The sequence below is a fragment of the Triticum aestivum genome, chromosome 2A, assembly GCF_018294505.1.
Source record: "Triticum aestivum cultivar Chinese Spring chromosome 2A, IWGSC CS RefSeq v2.1, whole genome shotgun sequence".
NCBI lineage: Eukaryota > Viridiplantae > Streptophyta > Magnoliopsida > Poales > Poaceae > Triticum > Triticum aestivum.
In genome coordinates this window covers 787393394-787408468 of record NC_057797.1, presented here as the reverse complement: position 1 = coordinate 787408468, position 15075 = coordinate 787393394, and the positions used below count along the sequence as shown (strand labels likewise).

At 46.8% G+C, this 15075-nt stretch overlaps 1 protein-coding gene across 1 annotated transcript; it reads right to left on the bottom strand.

Moving 5' to 3' along the window:
* Positions 1-3892: 3892 nt before the first annotated feature.
* LOC123038346 (putative disease resistance protein RGA4) lies at positions 3893-12784 on the bottom strand. Its single transcript, XM_044462183.1, has 4 exons — positions 12456-12784; positions 8578-8719; positions 4993-6331; positions 3893-4605 (listed from the first exon to the last, which is right to left on the bottom strand). The coding sequence occupies exons 1-4, from the start codon at positions 12782-12784 to the stop codon at positions 3893-3895; spliced, it is 2523 nt and encodes an 840-aa protein (XP_044318118.1).
* Between the last annotated feature and the right edge of the window lie 2291 nt (positions 12785-15075).

The window sequence follows — 15075 nt, the reverse complement described above, 5'->3', positions numbered from 1 at the left end:
CCAAATTAACTAGCAATTAATGCATTTTTATTGGTTTCCAAATCAATCCCTGAACACGATCCAACGATGAAGAGGCAAGGTGCCCAGGCACCTAGGTGTCCCAAACTGGATATATATATATGTTTCGTAGCCTGATCTGATTGGGCGCAAAACTATTATAACCGATTGTCTGTTGAAGAAAAGCAGAGCATCACATATGTTTGAGTAAATAGCATAAAACTACTAGTTTACAGGCTAGGGTTCCAAAAAAAAACTACTGAATTTTAATTTTTCTCAAAAACCTACCAATCGCACGGTCCACTGTTTCAAAAAACCCAAAACGTCCGTAACAAAAATGTACTAGTTATGACTGAAAATTGAATGACAGTTGAGCTGTAGGTAGTCCTGGCCAAGGGCAGCCCGGCCCGGCCTGGCCCGGCAACTTGCAGCTTATGAAACTGAAAACTGAATGACACACGCTTATTTGTTTGTTGAGGCATGCCTCCAATTTGAATATTTCTCCCACTCATATATCTGGAACAAAACAGCAACTTCTTTGGCTGGTTGTTAATAATCAGACAAAGGATAAATTCAAGGTGCGTGAGATATTTGCTCAAGAACCAAAGCACCACCACCGAGTTTTGGCAGCGACTGCGACGGAATTCATTTGGGTTTTGCTACTGAATTCATATTCAGTTGGTTGACATCTTCCATCAGTTCAGTTTGGACGTGAGAAGCCAAAATCATGGTTCCCTTTTTTTTTTGAGAAAAGGTGTCGGCCGAGCCCGAGAAAAGGCTCGAACCTAACCAGGCTTTGAATTAACAAAGCCATCAACTGGCCAGAATTACAAGAAAGCATACAACAAGATAGAAACAGAAACGGCAAAGATACAGAGAGCTGTAGCAACTTACGACCTATTTGTGATACAGGCAAATAAGAGATAGAAATAGGAGCCTAGCCAAGATCACCAAGGTCAGACGCCATGAGCAAAGCCACACCAGCAGCAGGGTGAGGGCAGGAAGAAACCAGCATCGATAACCAACATCTACTCGCCTACTCCCGCAGAACATGCCAAGGTCGACAAGCCACTCGCTTCTACCTCCGAAGAAGACAACAATCCTCTCGCCCTGGCTCGAAGGGCGCCGAACCGTCGGAAGGTAAAGTGCTCACCCTAGAGCCGAATGGGCAATGCCGCCTGGCAGCTCGGGCATGAGGGAGCAGAGCAGTTCCTCTGCTGGGATCCCACGACCTCACCACCACCTGGGCAGCCACCCAACTAGACGCAAGCTGAAGAGCGCCTACACAATATGAAGACCGCACGGAGGAGACGGGGAACAAGGAACAGCTCGCCGCCACACTGCCCTCACCAAGCAGAAAAGCACCATCCACACCTCCACGAACCCCAGACGATGCCTCCAAGAAGGGAACGACGTCGACACGCCGCCGCCGCCCACAAGGGGATCTAGGACTTTCGCCCCATGCAGGAGCGTGGAAGAAGGAAGCAGACGGGGATCTCGACGAGGCCTCCAAGAAGGGGACCGACTCCAAGAAAATGGAGACGGCCTCGCCGTAGCCACCAAAGGCCAAGGGTTTCCCCGATCCCACACTCCACTCCCAACCAACCGAACCCAAGAGCACGAGCCGACGCGACAAAGCCGCCATGGCCGGATCAGGCCGTTGGGTGCATCTGCGAGCGGAGGGAGTCGATCTTCACCAGACAGAGCACGCCCGCCACAACCTCGTCGCCTGCACGACCGAGGTTGCGGTACAGCCCTCGCGGCCGCCGCTCGCCGTAGAACCGGCACCGCCCTCACAGCCCGGGGCCGCCGCCCCGGCATCCACCCACCACGAGCATCTCCACCAACACAGGGAGCAGCCCTGGCACCACGCCAGAACGGCGGACCAGACCACCACCACATCCACCGGGGAAGGGGGCCTACGGCGCTCAAACACCCCAGATCCAGCCGGAGGGCAACCCCAAGAACCGGAGCAGGGGCAACACGCCCAGGCCGAGCAGAGGGGCTACAACCCCTAGTCGTCCCCCCGCCGGTCAAGAGAAGGACCACAGGCCGCCACCAGCGCGGATCTGGAAGGGAGGCCACCATGGCGGCCAGACGGGCGGCTGGATCTCAAGCCACCCCGAAGCCGGCCGGGACGGCAGCCGCCATGGCCAACGCCGCAGAGGCCAGATCCGGGGCTGAGCACCGCGCCAGGAGAGGATGCCGGAGAGGAAGGGTCGCCGTCGGGAGGAGAGATGGGGCGCAGATCCGGGCAGGGGAGCACGCAGGGACGCCCCGCCGCCGCCAGCAACCGCACGGGCGAAGCCCGGGACGGCCGCCGACGACGGCGGAGGGAAGAGGAGGCGGGCGGGGGTGCCTGGCGCCGGATCTAGGGGTTCGCCCCCGTGTTGCCCAGGAGCGGACGACGCGGGGGGAGGGGGCTGGTGTCTTCCCCTCGTGAGGATCAAAATCATGGTTCCCTGTTGCATGTCTTATTCGTCGCTCTTCCTCTGCTCTCTATTTTCGTTAATCCACGTTCCATATTCCTTGTTAAGTTTTCTTCTTTTTAATTCAAAAAAAGGAGGTGAAACAAACTACCTAGTAAATAAATGGAGCCAAAATTCGGAAACTGAATGACAACGACGTCAGCTCAACTTCAGATTCTGAAACTGAATTACACAACGTCAGCTCCAGCTCCAACTTCAGGTTCTGAAATTAAATTTAAATACATAGTCGGCATAACCAATTAAAATGTAGGCTGACAAATTCATTCACCTCTTGTGACATTACAACACCGTTGTTATTCAGTGTCACTCCCAAATCACAGCAACCGGCCTCACAAGTGAGAATCCAGGCTACACAGTACAATACAAATCACTCATCAAAAAATATCTTGATACTCATTTAAAAAATTCTGAGGACCATGTTTATCTTGGTACTCATACTAAAATGGCCCTATGCATCCTTAGTTGGTGCAGAGGCCGGGAAGTGAAAATCTCCCCATTTTTTAAATCATCAGCTCGATCAGTTGTGTTGGAAACTTACTAGGTCTGGACAATTTACTGTTAAGTCGATGTACATCGATGTTATTAACTCGACTGTCATTCCTAGCTCCAAACATGTTTGGAAAATAAAAGTGCCTTTGAAAATTAAAGTGTTTATGTGGTTTGTCCATAAACAGGTTATTTTAACAAAGGACAACTTGGTTAAGCGGAATTGGACAGGATCTACTAGATGTAGTTTCTGTGATCGGGACGAGACCATTAAGCATCTATTCTTTGAGTGTCCGTTGGCGAGAATTCTATGGTGCACCGTGCAAATTCCCTTTAACATTACTCCTCCAAGTTCGGTCGGGTCGTTATTTGGAACGTGGCTGGATGGGATAGAGTCCGGTACAGCTAGACATATTCGTGTAGGAGTTTGTGCGTTGTTATGGGCAATTTGGAATTGCAGAAATGATTTGGCTTTTAACAGAATAACTACTATTCATTTTTTGCAGGTTATATTCCGTGCTACGGCGCTGATCCGTATGTGGTCCTTACTCACTCCGACGGAGGCCAGGGAGCGTTTGATTACTGGATCTGTCCGGTGGGAGATGATAGCGCGAGATATCTTCAACCGGTTTGGATGGCGGTCATGTAATAGGATAGGCAATTAGTTTTCCTATCTTTATTTTGCCAGCCGGTTGTGGCTTTATGGCCTTTTCTCGTTTTGGCGTCGAGGCTCTATGTGAGCTCGCCTTTATTTTGTTTCAAGACTCTATGACATTGTTGAACCTATTTTATTTATTTATGTGGCCGTATGCATTGTTCTGATGCAGAGGCCGGAGAGTCCCCCCTTTTCCAAAAAAAAATACAATACAAATCAACCCAGAAATAGATGTGAATCACAGTCCCCCAGCCCAGCAGCACATCTACCCTTTTTGGGATGTGTTCTTACTCCCAAAATATTTGCTGGGGATGTGTTGAATGTTTTGCCAGTTTGGATGTCCAACTGTTTGACAAGACTCCATAAACCCATCGTTGCAGTGGACGAGTGCAAAATCCTCAAGAGACTGTGGTAGCTTTGGAAGCGACCGAACATTCGAACAATTATAGATCCATAGTGCCTCGAGCGAGCTAAGGTGCTCCATATTGCCTGGCAAGGCGCTCCAACTGCAGTGCGTCAGATGGAGCAAACGAAGATGAATGAAAGCCTCCAGTGCAGGAGCAGGTCCTGGCTGGCTCCAGAAGAAGAGAGTAAGATTCTGCAGCTTCTCTGGTCCACCATTTTGCCTACCCACCATCCACTTTGGGTATACCAAACCATTGTAGCCACGGATTGTCAGGTCTTTAAGCCCCACGGGAGGACAAAGGCCCTCGAGTACCATTGCTGCAACTTCTGAACTTGCAAAGAATGACAGTGTTAGATCTGTGAGCCGTTTCTTGGCAGCTAGATCGACTTCAAGAGCTTCCTCTCTGCTTTCAACACTTTCCAGACCAGAGATACTCAATTTGCCGCTGAGCCTGTTTAGGTACCTCAACTGCTTTGCCTCCTGCCCTTTTAATAATCCCCATACTTGGAATGTTTGGAGGGTTTGGAGTGAGATAAGCCAACTGATGTTAGAAATTGATAATTCTGCAAATTCTGAACCGCATAATAAATGCCGCAAGTTGACAAGATCATGGCAGGAAAGTAGCAAACCACTGCATCTACCAAAATCTAACAGCTGCACCTGGTAAAGCTGGTTTACTGTGCTTGGTAAAATTACTGTGCATGTATTTTCCACCCGTACAGCAAGATAGCGAAGATGCTTTAATTGACTGATAGTTACTGCGAATATATTTTGTCCACAAATAAATGCATCCTCTTCTCCAAAAGCAATTGCTAGTACCCGCAGTTTCGGCAGGCTCTTGAGTATGTTCTTGATGACTATTTCCTCAACTGGTGTATCCCCTCCAACACTATAAATGATGAGAGTGTGTAACTTTCCCAATTCAAGAATCTTCTCAGTAATCAATGTTGCATCATAACTCTGAACAAAAAGATGGCGAACGTCTCGGGGAACATCTCCTGTCCATCCTCCTCCTTTCTGGCTCGTGTTATTGTCAATTCTGAAGCAGTCACTGCCAGCTACTGCCTCTGCTAAATCATGCAGCAGATCATGAACTAAATAGTGGTCCTTTCCCATGCCATAATAATAGTACTCCCAGCCACGGACTACCGGTTGAAGAAATGAGATCGACAATAGTTCATTAAAGATTTCCTCAGCAACTTCTTCAATATCACCCCCTTCATCCGTGCTTCTTATGAACCCTTCTGCAACCCACAGTCTCACTAAGTCATCACGGCGCAATCGATGTCTTCTAGGAAAAATACTGCAATATGCAAAGCAACGCCTAGCCTGCTCATCAAGTTGATAGTAGCTCCACCACAGAGGTCCTGTCCGTTTATTGATAAGGTCCTTATCATTGACTCCTCTCCAATATTTAACCTCTTGTTGCCGACGTAAATTTCCTCCCACTGTTTTAGCTGCTAGAGGTGACCTCATCAACTTTTTTGCAATCTCAGCCCCAATGCTCTCGAACTTTCTTTGATCTTGGACATCTTCAAGGGCATAATGCATGAACAACTCAAAGAAGGCAGCATCATCAAACTCGGGTACCGGCATGGCAGTATATCTCACATCAGGACCTAGATCTGGGAATACATATCTACTTCGAGTTGTCAATAGGATCTTGCTTCCTCTCTTTCCAACCTTCAACGGAGAAAGTAACTCTGGTAGATTCTGATTAGCGACATCCTTATTGCACCAGACATCATCTAAGACCAGAAGGAATCGCTTTCCATCTAGTTTCCTCTCCAATTCTTTTTCCAAGGAATTCATGTTATTAAATTGAGGGCATGGAACCTTAGGCTCTGAAGCTTCCTCATACAACTCCTTAAAGATGTCGCCTAACCTAAAACTCTGAGAGACATGGACCCACATAACAAGGTCGAAATGGCCTTCCTTCTTGTCTTTCTTGTCCTTTTCCTCATGGGCATAAACTAATTGTGCAAGGGTAGATTTCCCTGACCCACCAACTCCATGTATGCCAATTACAGAAAAGCATAGACCGTTGTAGGTGCTTGGTTGAACACCGCCTTCCTTCTCATGAATCATTTTTATGATCTTGTCGCGGTCATTATCTCGACCAAGCACTTTATGCGCAGAAACTGCAGTAGTAGGACGATTAGCATCCATTCCATGTCTTCTATGGACATCACTTATGCTTGACAAGCTAAGCTTATTCAAAATTTGATGTGCTTCATTTATAATGTCTTCTATCTTCTTTAGGCTCCCTATCAGCTTTTTCTTTGACATCCCACTCTCCTGCGACGCCAAAAAACAAGCGAGAAATCTTTCAAAAATAAATTGTGTGTGAGCACTATAGATGGGAGATTTTGGTTCTTTCTTTACACAAACAATTCCCATGAGGCCCACCCAAAAGAACACAACACTACAAGAAACTGCACTTTTCCCCGCGGTGTTCCATTTTCCCATGAGGCCCGAAGAGGCTCACATGAATACGTATTTTCCTGACGGGCATATTTAAGACGCGAGAAAAATCGGACATTTTGCTGTAGGGTCGGAGTGTAACTCACAGGAAAATACATTGTCCTGTAAGTTGGGCCGCACATGAAAATACTTAGACCAGCCCGTCCCACCAGAGCCCATGTTCGCGCCAAAACAATTGCTTGCCTGCGCGAAAAATTGGGACCTCCTATGTGACGCGCGCTGCGTCCAACAGACGCACGCCGCACAGGGGCTGTCGCCCGAATGGGCCGACCCAGCTTAGAGAAACTAAGACCGAACACATGTGATTAATTCGAAAAAAGACTGAATTGTCTGCAAGGGAAGTGATGTGTGTTGCATTTTTTTCTTGCTTGTTGCCTATGTCCTCAAGTTATTGATTACACTACTGGATAGATGGTTCATCAGAATGTTTATATAAAGTATGCCCACAATTCTTTGTTGTTTATTTTAGTGGAAAAAGGGTAAGGCATCGTGGACTAATGGTCAAACAAGCTTTCTTGTGCCAATGATGAAACAACATGTAGATTCCTCCTAATGGGCGAAGTTTTGTGGTAAAAATGGATGGACAAAGGAGTTGCAACATCTAAAGCAGAAGTGAAATGCGAAGCAAAACCTTTCTCAGGTACCTCTCACACATTGGTAATACCTCTCCCATTATTTATTTATGCATTACTTATTTATGATGAGGGAGTACAAAGAGGGCCAAAACATCTTTAAAACTGTATCTACCTGATATGTTGCTCACCATCCTTTTATTTTATTTTCAATAGTAGTTCTCATTAATGTTGTAAATGACTTTCCAGGGGGGACACCTATTTATCCCATGTTAGCTTGGACGATGGTGGTACGGACAACCACGTCAACACTGACGACACTATATGCAACAACGATGATGAGAACATCGGTGGTGTCTAGATGACTTAGAAACCTATGGACTGATATGTATGTAGGTGATGGATGAAGATTTAGAGTGGGATTGGCATGTATGTGTACCACTATTATGTTATTCCCTTTGAGCAAGTAAACTTTTGACATGTCAATTACCAGATATCTGATCATGGATTGATATGTGCTATGTATACACTAATTTTGGATGCATGCAAGAGGAATGATGTGGATCATGGTTTAATTCGATCACTTATAGAAATATTTTGGAATTGTTAATTACACCATGCAAAGTATTTTCCCTTTTTTCCTAAGTGTCAACCACGTAAGGAAAAAGCATGTTTCTCTGTCGGCTGGCTGTCACAAAATTTGGTTTCTAAACTTGACGAATCAAGATATTCTTGAGGGTGGCCGACGGGAATAACCGCCAGGGAAGTATTTCTTGTCGGTTTACCGTCAGGGCATTAGAGAATTTCCCTGTCGTTTTATTCCTGACGGAATTTTCCTGTCGTTTTATTCCTGACGGAATTTTCCTGTCGGTGAGCCGACAGGAAATATTTTACTGACGGTAATTGCATTTTCCTGTGGGCTTTTGGCCGCCGGGAAAAGTGTTGTTTCTGGCAAGGTAGCCACACAGAAATCACACACACACACATGCCAGTCTATCAACACACGCATGAATGTGTGTACGCACATCCTCCATGCACTATATGAACATACTCATGAGCTAGAATTTTGGCAATTTGGAAGAAAGATGTTTGTTTCGCAAAGGGAAGCCTAAGAGCTACTCCAACTGGTCGACGCAAATGGTTTTTGTCCGCTTTTCATAGTTTGGATCGGTCAACGGGGCGGCGTCCATGCACGTCTTTGCATGAATATATTAAAAAAGTAACATTGCACATATTTTTATTACAACCAAATAAATAACATTGTACCACAATAATAAATAGTTTACCACTAAATAAAAATATCATTGTTTACAAACCAAATGAAATTTAAATCTCAGAAACGCATACAAAGAAAAAGAACCAATACGTCTATTGTTTGCCTAAATGAGTCCACATATGCTCAACCAAATCATTTTGGAGTTAAATATGAGTTGATCAATCACACATTTCAAGATAAAATTGGTTGAACTGTGTAAGCGTTGTCGGTACATGCTCAGACACAATACTTTCACACTGAAATTGAAACCCTTGGTCGAACATTTGATCCTCATGCTCATCCTTTACGATCATGCAGTGCATGATCACACAAGCAGTCACCACCACCTCACATAACTTCTTGGTGCTTCCAGTTCTAGCAGGATACCGAAGGATGACCCATCAAAGATTTTAGTACACCAAAAACACGCTCCACATCCTTCCTAGCACTCTCTTAGGTGATGGAAATATGCCCTAGAGGCAATAATAAAGTTGTTACTATTATATTTCCTTATTCATGATAAGGGTTTATTATTCATACTAGAATTGTATTAACCAGAACGAATACATGTGTAGATACATAAACAAATACCGTGTCCCTAGTGAGCCTCTACTAGACTAGCTCGTTGATCAAACATGGTTAAGGTTTCCTAACCATAGACATGAGTTGTCATTTGATAACGGGATCACATCATTAGGAGAATGATGTGCTGGACAAGACCCAACCGTTAGCATAGCATATGATCGTTTAGTTTATTGTTACTGCTTTCTTAATGTCAAATACATGTTTTTTCGACCATGAGATCGTGCAACTCCCGGACTCTGGAGGCATGTCCTGTGTGCCACCAAACGTCACAACATAACTGGGTGATCATAGAGGTGCTCTACAGGTATCTCCGAAGGTGTCTGTTGAGTTGGCATGGATCGAGACTGGGATTTGTCACTCCGTATGACGGGGTGGTATCTCTGGTCCCTCTCGGTAATACACCATAGCAAGAAGTTTGCAAGCAAAGTGACTAAGGAGTTAGTTACCGGATGATGTATTACGGTACGAGTAAAGAGACTTGCCGGTAACGAGATTGAACTAGGTATGGAGATATCGATGATCGAATCTCGGGCAAGTAACATATAGACGGACAAAGGGAACTAAGTATGTTGTCATAAAGGTTCTACCGATAAAGATCTTCGTAAAAAATGTAGGAACCAATATGGGCATCCAGGTCCCGTTATTGGTTATTGACCAGAGAAGCATCTCAGTCATGTCTACATCATTCTCAAACCCATAGGGTCCGCATGCTTAACGCTTGTTGACGATATATTATTATGTGTTATGTATGTTGGTGACTGAATGTTGTTCGGTGTCCCGGATGAGATCACGAACATGACGAGGAGCTCCGGAATAGTACGGAGGTAAAGATTGATATATGGGATAATAGTGTTTGGTCTCCGAAAGGGTTTCGAAATTCACTTGAAAAGATTTTGGATGTTTCCCGAAATGTTCAGGTGCGAGAACACTTTATTTATACCAAGGGGTAAAGCCCACGGGGCTATAGGAAGGTGCAAAAAGGATGTTTTGCGGAGGCCGGGGGGCAGACGCCGAGGACCCTGGCGTCTAGTCCTGAAGTCCGAGAAGGACTCTTGCCCTGCGTGCCAAACCGACTTTGAGGAGTCACTTTCTCCAAGAAACAACCCTAGGGCTCAACATAGAAATAGAGGGGCAGGGCTAGCACCCGAAACACATCAAGATTCACCAAACCGTGTGCCAGCAACCATGTCCCCTCTAGTTTATCCTCCATCTAGTTTCCGTTGTGCTTGGCAAAGCCCTGCGGAGATTGTTCTTCACCACCACCGTCACCACGCCGTCGTGCTACGGGAACTCATCTACTACTTCGCCCTCTTACTGGATCAAGAAGCCGAGGACGTTCAAGCTGAACGTGTGCTGAACATGGAGGTGTCGTACGTTCGGTACTTGATCGGGCCGGGTCATGAAGGTGTACAACTACATCAAACGTGTTGATAAACGCTTCCGCTTAGCGATCTACAACGGTATGTAGATGCTCTCCCCCTCTCGTAGCTATGCATCTCCATGTATAGATCTTGCGTGTGCGTAGAAATTTTTTGTTTTCCATGCAACATTCCCAACTGGAGGGGAGAAGAGAATGGGCGTTGTGCCACCGACGGGTGGGCCAGGGGGAGGACAAGGACGGGCGTCGCGAGCGTCCAATCAGTTTCCGTGCTGACGCAAACTTGGCCCAAATTTCGGCCGGAAATAAGTCATGGGCGGACCGAAAACTGATGGATGTCTGTTTGCTTCGGCACGTTGGGCATGATTGCTCTCTGTTTCGACCCAAATGGACGCGCACGGACAAAATGCGTCGGTGCGTTGGAGTTGCCCTAAGAGAATTCTCATGGACCAGAATCACGGTGTACAAGATATAGCACTGGATACAAGAGGAGTTAACATTCTCTACTACTGTATTACTATCTTGTCATGCTTTCTTCTCATGATGTTTGTCAATCCTAGAGAAGGGAACCATCTGTACAACTACACATCTCCTGACCTTGTCTTGTGGCTTTTGAGGCAATGCTTACTTTGCATCCGTCCAAATTTTCTAAAATTTGGCTTGCAAACATCTCAATCAAGGCTTAGGCCACATTCAATTTGGCCAATGGATTGGCACAAAAATACAGCAGGTGATCAAAGATCCATAGAAATGTCAAACCACCATGGATGCATTAATTTCTAGTCGGCTAATTATCTCCGAGTAATCATTTGACTAACGCAGCATCTTCACCAAGAACAACGGATGGAGGTCTGATTCGGAACCTCCTCTATGAGCTGCCAACTGATCTCAGATAACTAATACAATCAAAGGTAATACTTTTCTCGACAAAGGGTGTTTTTTATTTACTCGAAATCAAGCATCGATCGATACAATTATAGCTACACACTCGGCCTCTGCGTAACTATGATGCACACAACCAACACTAACACACACACGCGTGAAGTATCACGTCGGCTAATAGCAAAGTCATTTAAGACCGAAGCTATGCCTAGGCGAAGGGGGGGGGGGGGAAGAGAAAAAGGAAAGCGATGAAAACAGTGATTGATGACATACGACAGTGACCATCGGCTCCAATCATCTCTTGACAGGTCAAGGAGTATGAAGAAGGTTCTTCAAAAGTGATATCTTCAGGAAGAGAACGACGTGCAAGCGCCGCAGTCACCCGATCCAAAAATCGAAGGTCAGATCGTGGGTTTTAACCGTGAAGATCAAGTCCAAGAAAACTCCGAGCAATGCCTTAATCAAGGTTACGACGCGAAGAACGCCGCCATTGCCAGGTATAACCAAAGGGTCATACCTAGGGTTTTCACCCCGGAGCTCGAGACCACCAAGCGAAGTCATCCTATGTTGTCTCCTCCACTTGCCACTGTCCAAGCAGCAGTATACACGCACAGTCCTGGTGGTGGGCTGATGAGCCGAGGCGAGAGCCGCTCGCCACAACATGACAAAGTATTTGTCTAGGAGAAAGGACACCGACACCCCCATAATCCCGTGTTCAGGACGCTTCGGAGGTCCATGTGGTCCTCACAAGTGGCAGGCAATGGCTGGTCTGTATCAGACGACAACACCACACACTGCCACTAGTTCCCCGACCTCGAGGCAGACCGCAAAGCATGCTAGATGATTATGTGGTGTGCCTTTGATTGCTAACAACCCATCCCATTAGTTTTGTATGGGTCGTTTCCCTCTTGTTATGCAGAGGTCAGGTGTGAACTTTTGATGTTTGTATCCTCTCAAAACAGTATCATGATTCAACAGAATCCCCCTTTGTTTCAAAAAAAAAAAACCCTTAAGATCGCCGTTTCGATGAGGGATGTTCTTTCGACTTGAGGAGCCAAACTCACAATTTCATTCATGATGAAACTAACTTTTCATCCAAATACACCGTAATTTTAGTGTTGTAGTAGACGCATATAATTTTCCTTCAAGCATATATATGTACATGGAACAACAAAATTGGAGGGCCTGAGAGAAATGAAAATAATTGGAAGCAACAAAAGTACCTCATTTATTAGGGAGAAGAACTTGCCCATAGAATACTAAAACTTGTCCATAGAAGACTGAAGTTTGCCTTCTTGGATCTGTCTCTCAAGACAGCGATACTCCACAGCATCCAAGATTTCTTCGGCTTCATAGAAAGCAGATTTAAGCTCCTTGAACAGCTTCTCTAGACGAGGCCTGTCTCGGCTCGTCTCGACAACTTGCGTCACCCGTTCCAGCACCAAGATTTTGGGCTCAAGCTGTGCCAGCTTAGTTGCCGTGTCATAGCCGAGGTGGTCGAATCCTTTGGTGAGGAGCTTGGAGATGATGGGCGAGGCGACCCAACCTAGAGCAGACACGCCCCATCCGATAGCAGGAATGATAAAGGGGTCCATGGCGCCTACAATTAGCTTTGGGCGGAGAAGGCTAGGCTGCAGTGCTGTGTAGGTTCTCTATATGGATATTATATGTAGCTCAGGCTGGTAGGAGTGCAGCAGTAGCAGGGGGGTCGTGGCTTGCGCGCGTTGAGCGCGTTAGGGCGTGTCCAATGCAGCGGAGGATACTGAGTCCCGTGGTTGAGTTTGTGGCTCCATGCACGAGGGCGGATGAGTCCCGTGGTTGAGCATGTAGAGCTCGCTGGATTTCGTTTCGTAGGCTCTGCATTGCCGAGAGGTTGTAGGTCACGATGGACTGCTCGTATGTGTTGTGTGAGCTGGAGTTTGAGCTCCGGGAAATAGTTGTCTGTCTCCTCTCCCCGCCGGCCGCCGCCGCTCCCCTTGCCCTCCCACCCCCGTCGGACCCACCTGAGTATTTTCATACCAACCAGGCACCAGACTCCCTCTCGCTCTCGCTCTGCGTTGCGTTCCTAATTCAGCCACCGGACACCACAGCTACACCGGCGATGGCCGCCAAACACCACCTGGGCGGCGCGGTTTTTTTCATGGGAATGGTCAGAAGAGAACCCTCCTCCTTGTGCTTTTCCCCATGGGTGGAAATCCGCAACAGGGAGAGGTCGGGGAGCTGCGTAGTCGAGGGGGCAGGGGGTGCTTTGCATCGAGTCATGACGGCCGGTGCTGCGACAGGAGGCCACCTCCCTGGCCATGGATTTTTATTGATGGACAAGATGCTGGATCCTGCCTCGACAGGAGCTGCAATTTGGCCAGATTTCTTGCTACAACTAGTTTGTTGTTTTGCTGGAATCAAAATCTTTTTTGCTACGATCCCACAATTTTGGGTACCTTTTTGCTGGATCCAGTCTAGTTCTTTGCTACCACTGTCTCTTGTTGATTTTTTGCACCACCTGCCCTTGAATTTTTTGCTGGAACCACTACAAATATTTGCTACAACCATCTTCATTTTTGCTACTTCCCCGTCTTTGATTATTTTTGTGCTTCGATCTATCTTTTTGCTGGAACCACTCAAAAAATTTGTTACCTATGTATTTGATTTTTGCTACCACCCCTTTTTTGCTGGATCCATATTTTTGCTGGAACCAGCCACGGCATTTGTTGCGACGGTGGAGAGCGGCTGCTCTGTCGCCGCCATTTTTGCTGGAAGGGGCAGCACAAAAGGTTTTCAACCGGCAAATAGAATTGTTGGAATCAGCATCTAAAGAAGCTGGAACCTGTGATTATTTTGCTACATCTAAGGGAGTGGTGCTGCGCGACGTGTTGGCGCTCGTTTTTTTTGCTACACCGGGGATTTTGAAAAGCTACAAACACCGAGTTGTTTTGCTACAATGGCCACATGTAGAATTGGGTTACCCAGGGAAGAAGACACCAGGGGTGCCTGCAGCGTGCACCCTGCGGCGAGCTCGACGGCCAGAACAAAGAACGCATTTGCTGCTCAGTGCGGGGTTCTTGTTAGGGACAAGATCCCGATCAGCATCCACCAATGGTATAAGCCTAAGGAGGAAGACCCTGAGGTGTCTTATGTCAATGATATGTAGAAAGATGATCTTTGGACTGAATGAAGGAAAATTTCACCCTACCGCTAGAGGAGGATCCGGAGAAGCCAGTTAAAGAGCAATTAATTAAGTCTTGTGCTCTTAAGAAGATGGCAGGCCTATTCAGAAGGTGGAGGAAAGAGCTGAACAAGTTTGTCGACAAAAAAGAGACACCAGAATTCATCGGCAAATATGAGAAGATCAGAGATCACTGTCCCGCATTTGTGGCCCACAAGACATCAGAAAAGAGTAAGAATATGTCGGCGACAAACAAGCAAAATGCTGTGAAGAAGAAGTTTCACCATCGCACGGGGTCAGGTGGCTACCTCAAAGCCCGGCCTAAGTGGTCCAAGGCTGAGAATGATCTGCTTGATAAAGGGATCGAACCAGAGACAATGAACTGACTAGACCGTTGCCGGACTTGGTTTTTCGGGGCTGGCGGAACCTTGGACCTGTATCAGGGAAGTGCTGTTGGACGGACGAGCAACTGAAAATACCAGTCAACAGGCTTCGGCACTATATCGATGCAGCGCAGCAAGGGATGTTCGTTCCAGACAGGGAGAAGGACGAGCTCACAATGGCCCTCGGGAATCCTGAGCATCCTGGACGGACACGAGGCACGCCAGACTCCATTCCGTGGAAGGTTGGTTTTCCGGACGCAGGGGGTTACAAAACGCAGGAGAGGAGGAAGAAACTGGAGCAGAGCCAACTACAGGCGCTGCACGAAAGGGTACAAGGGCT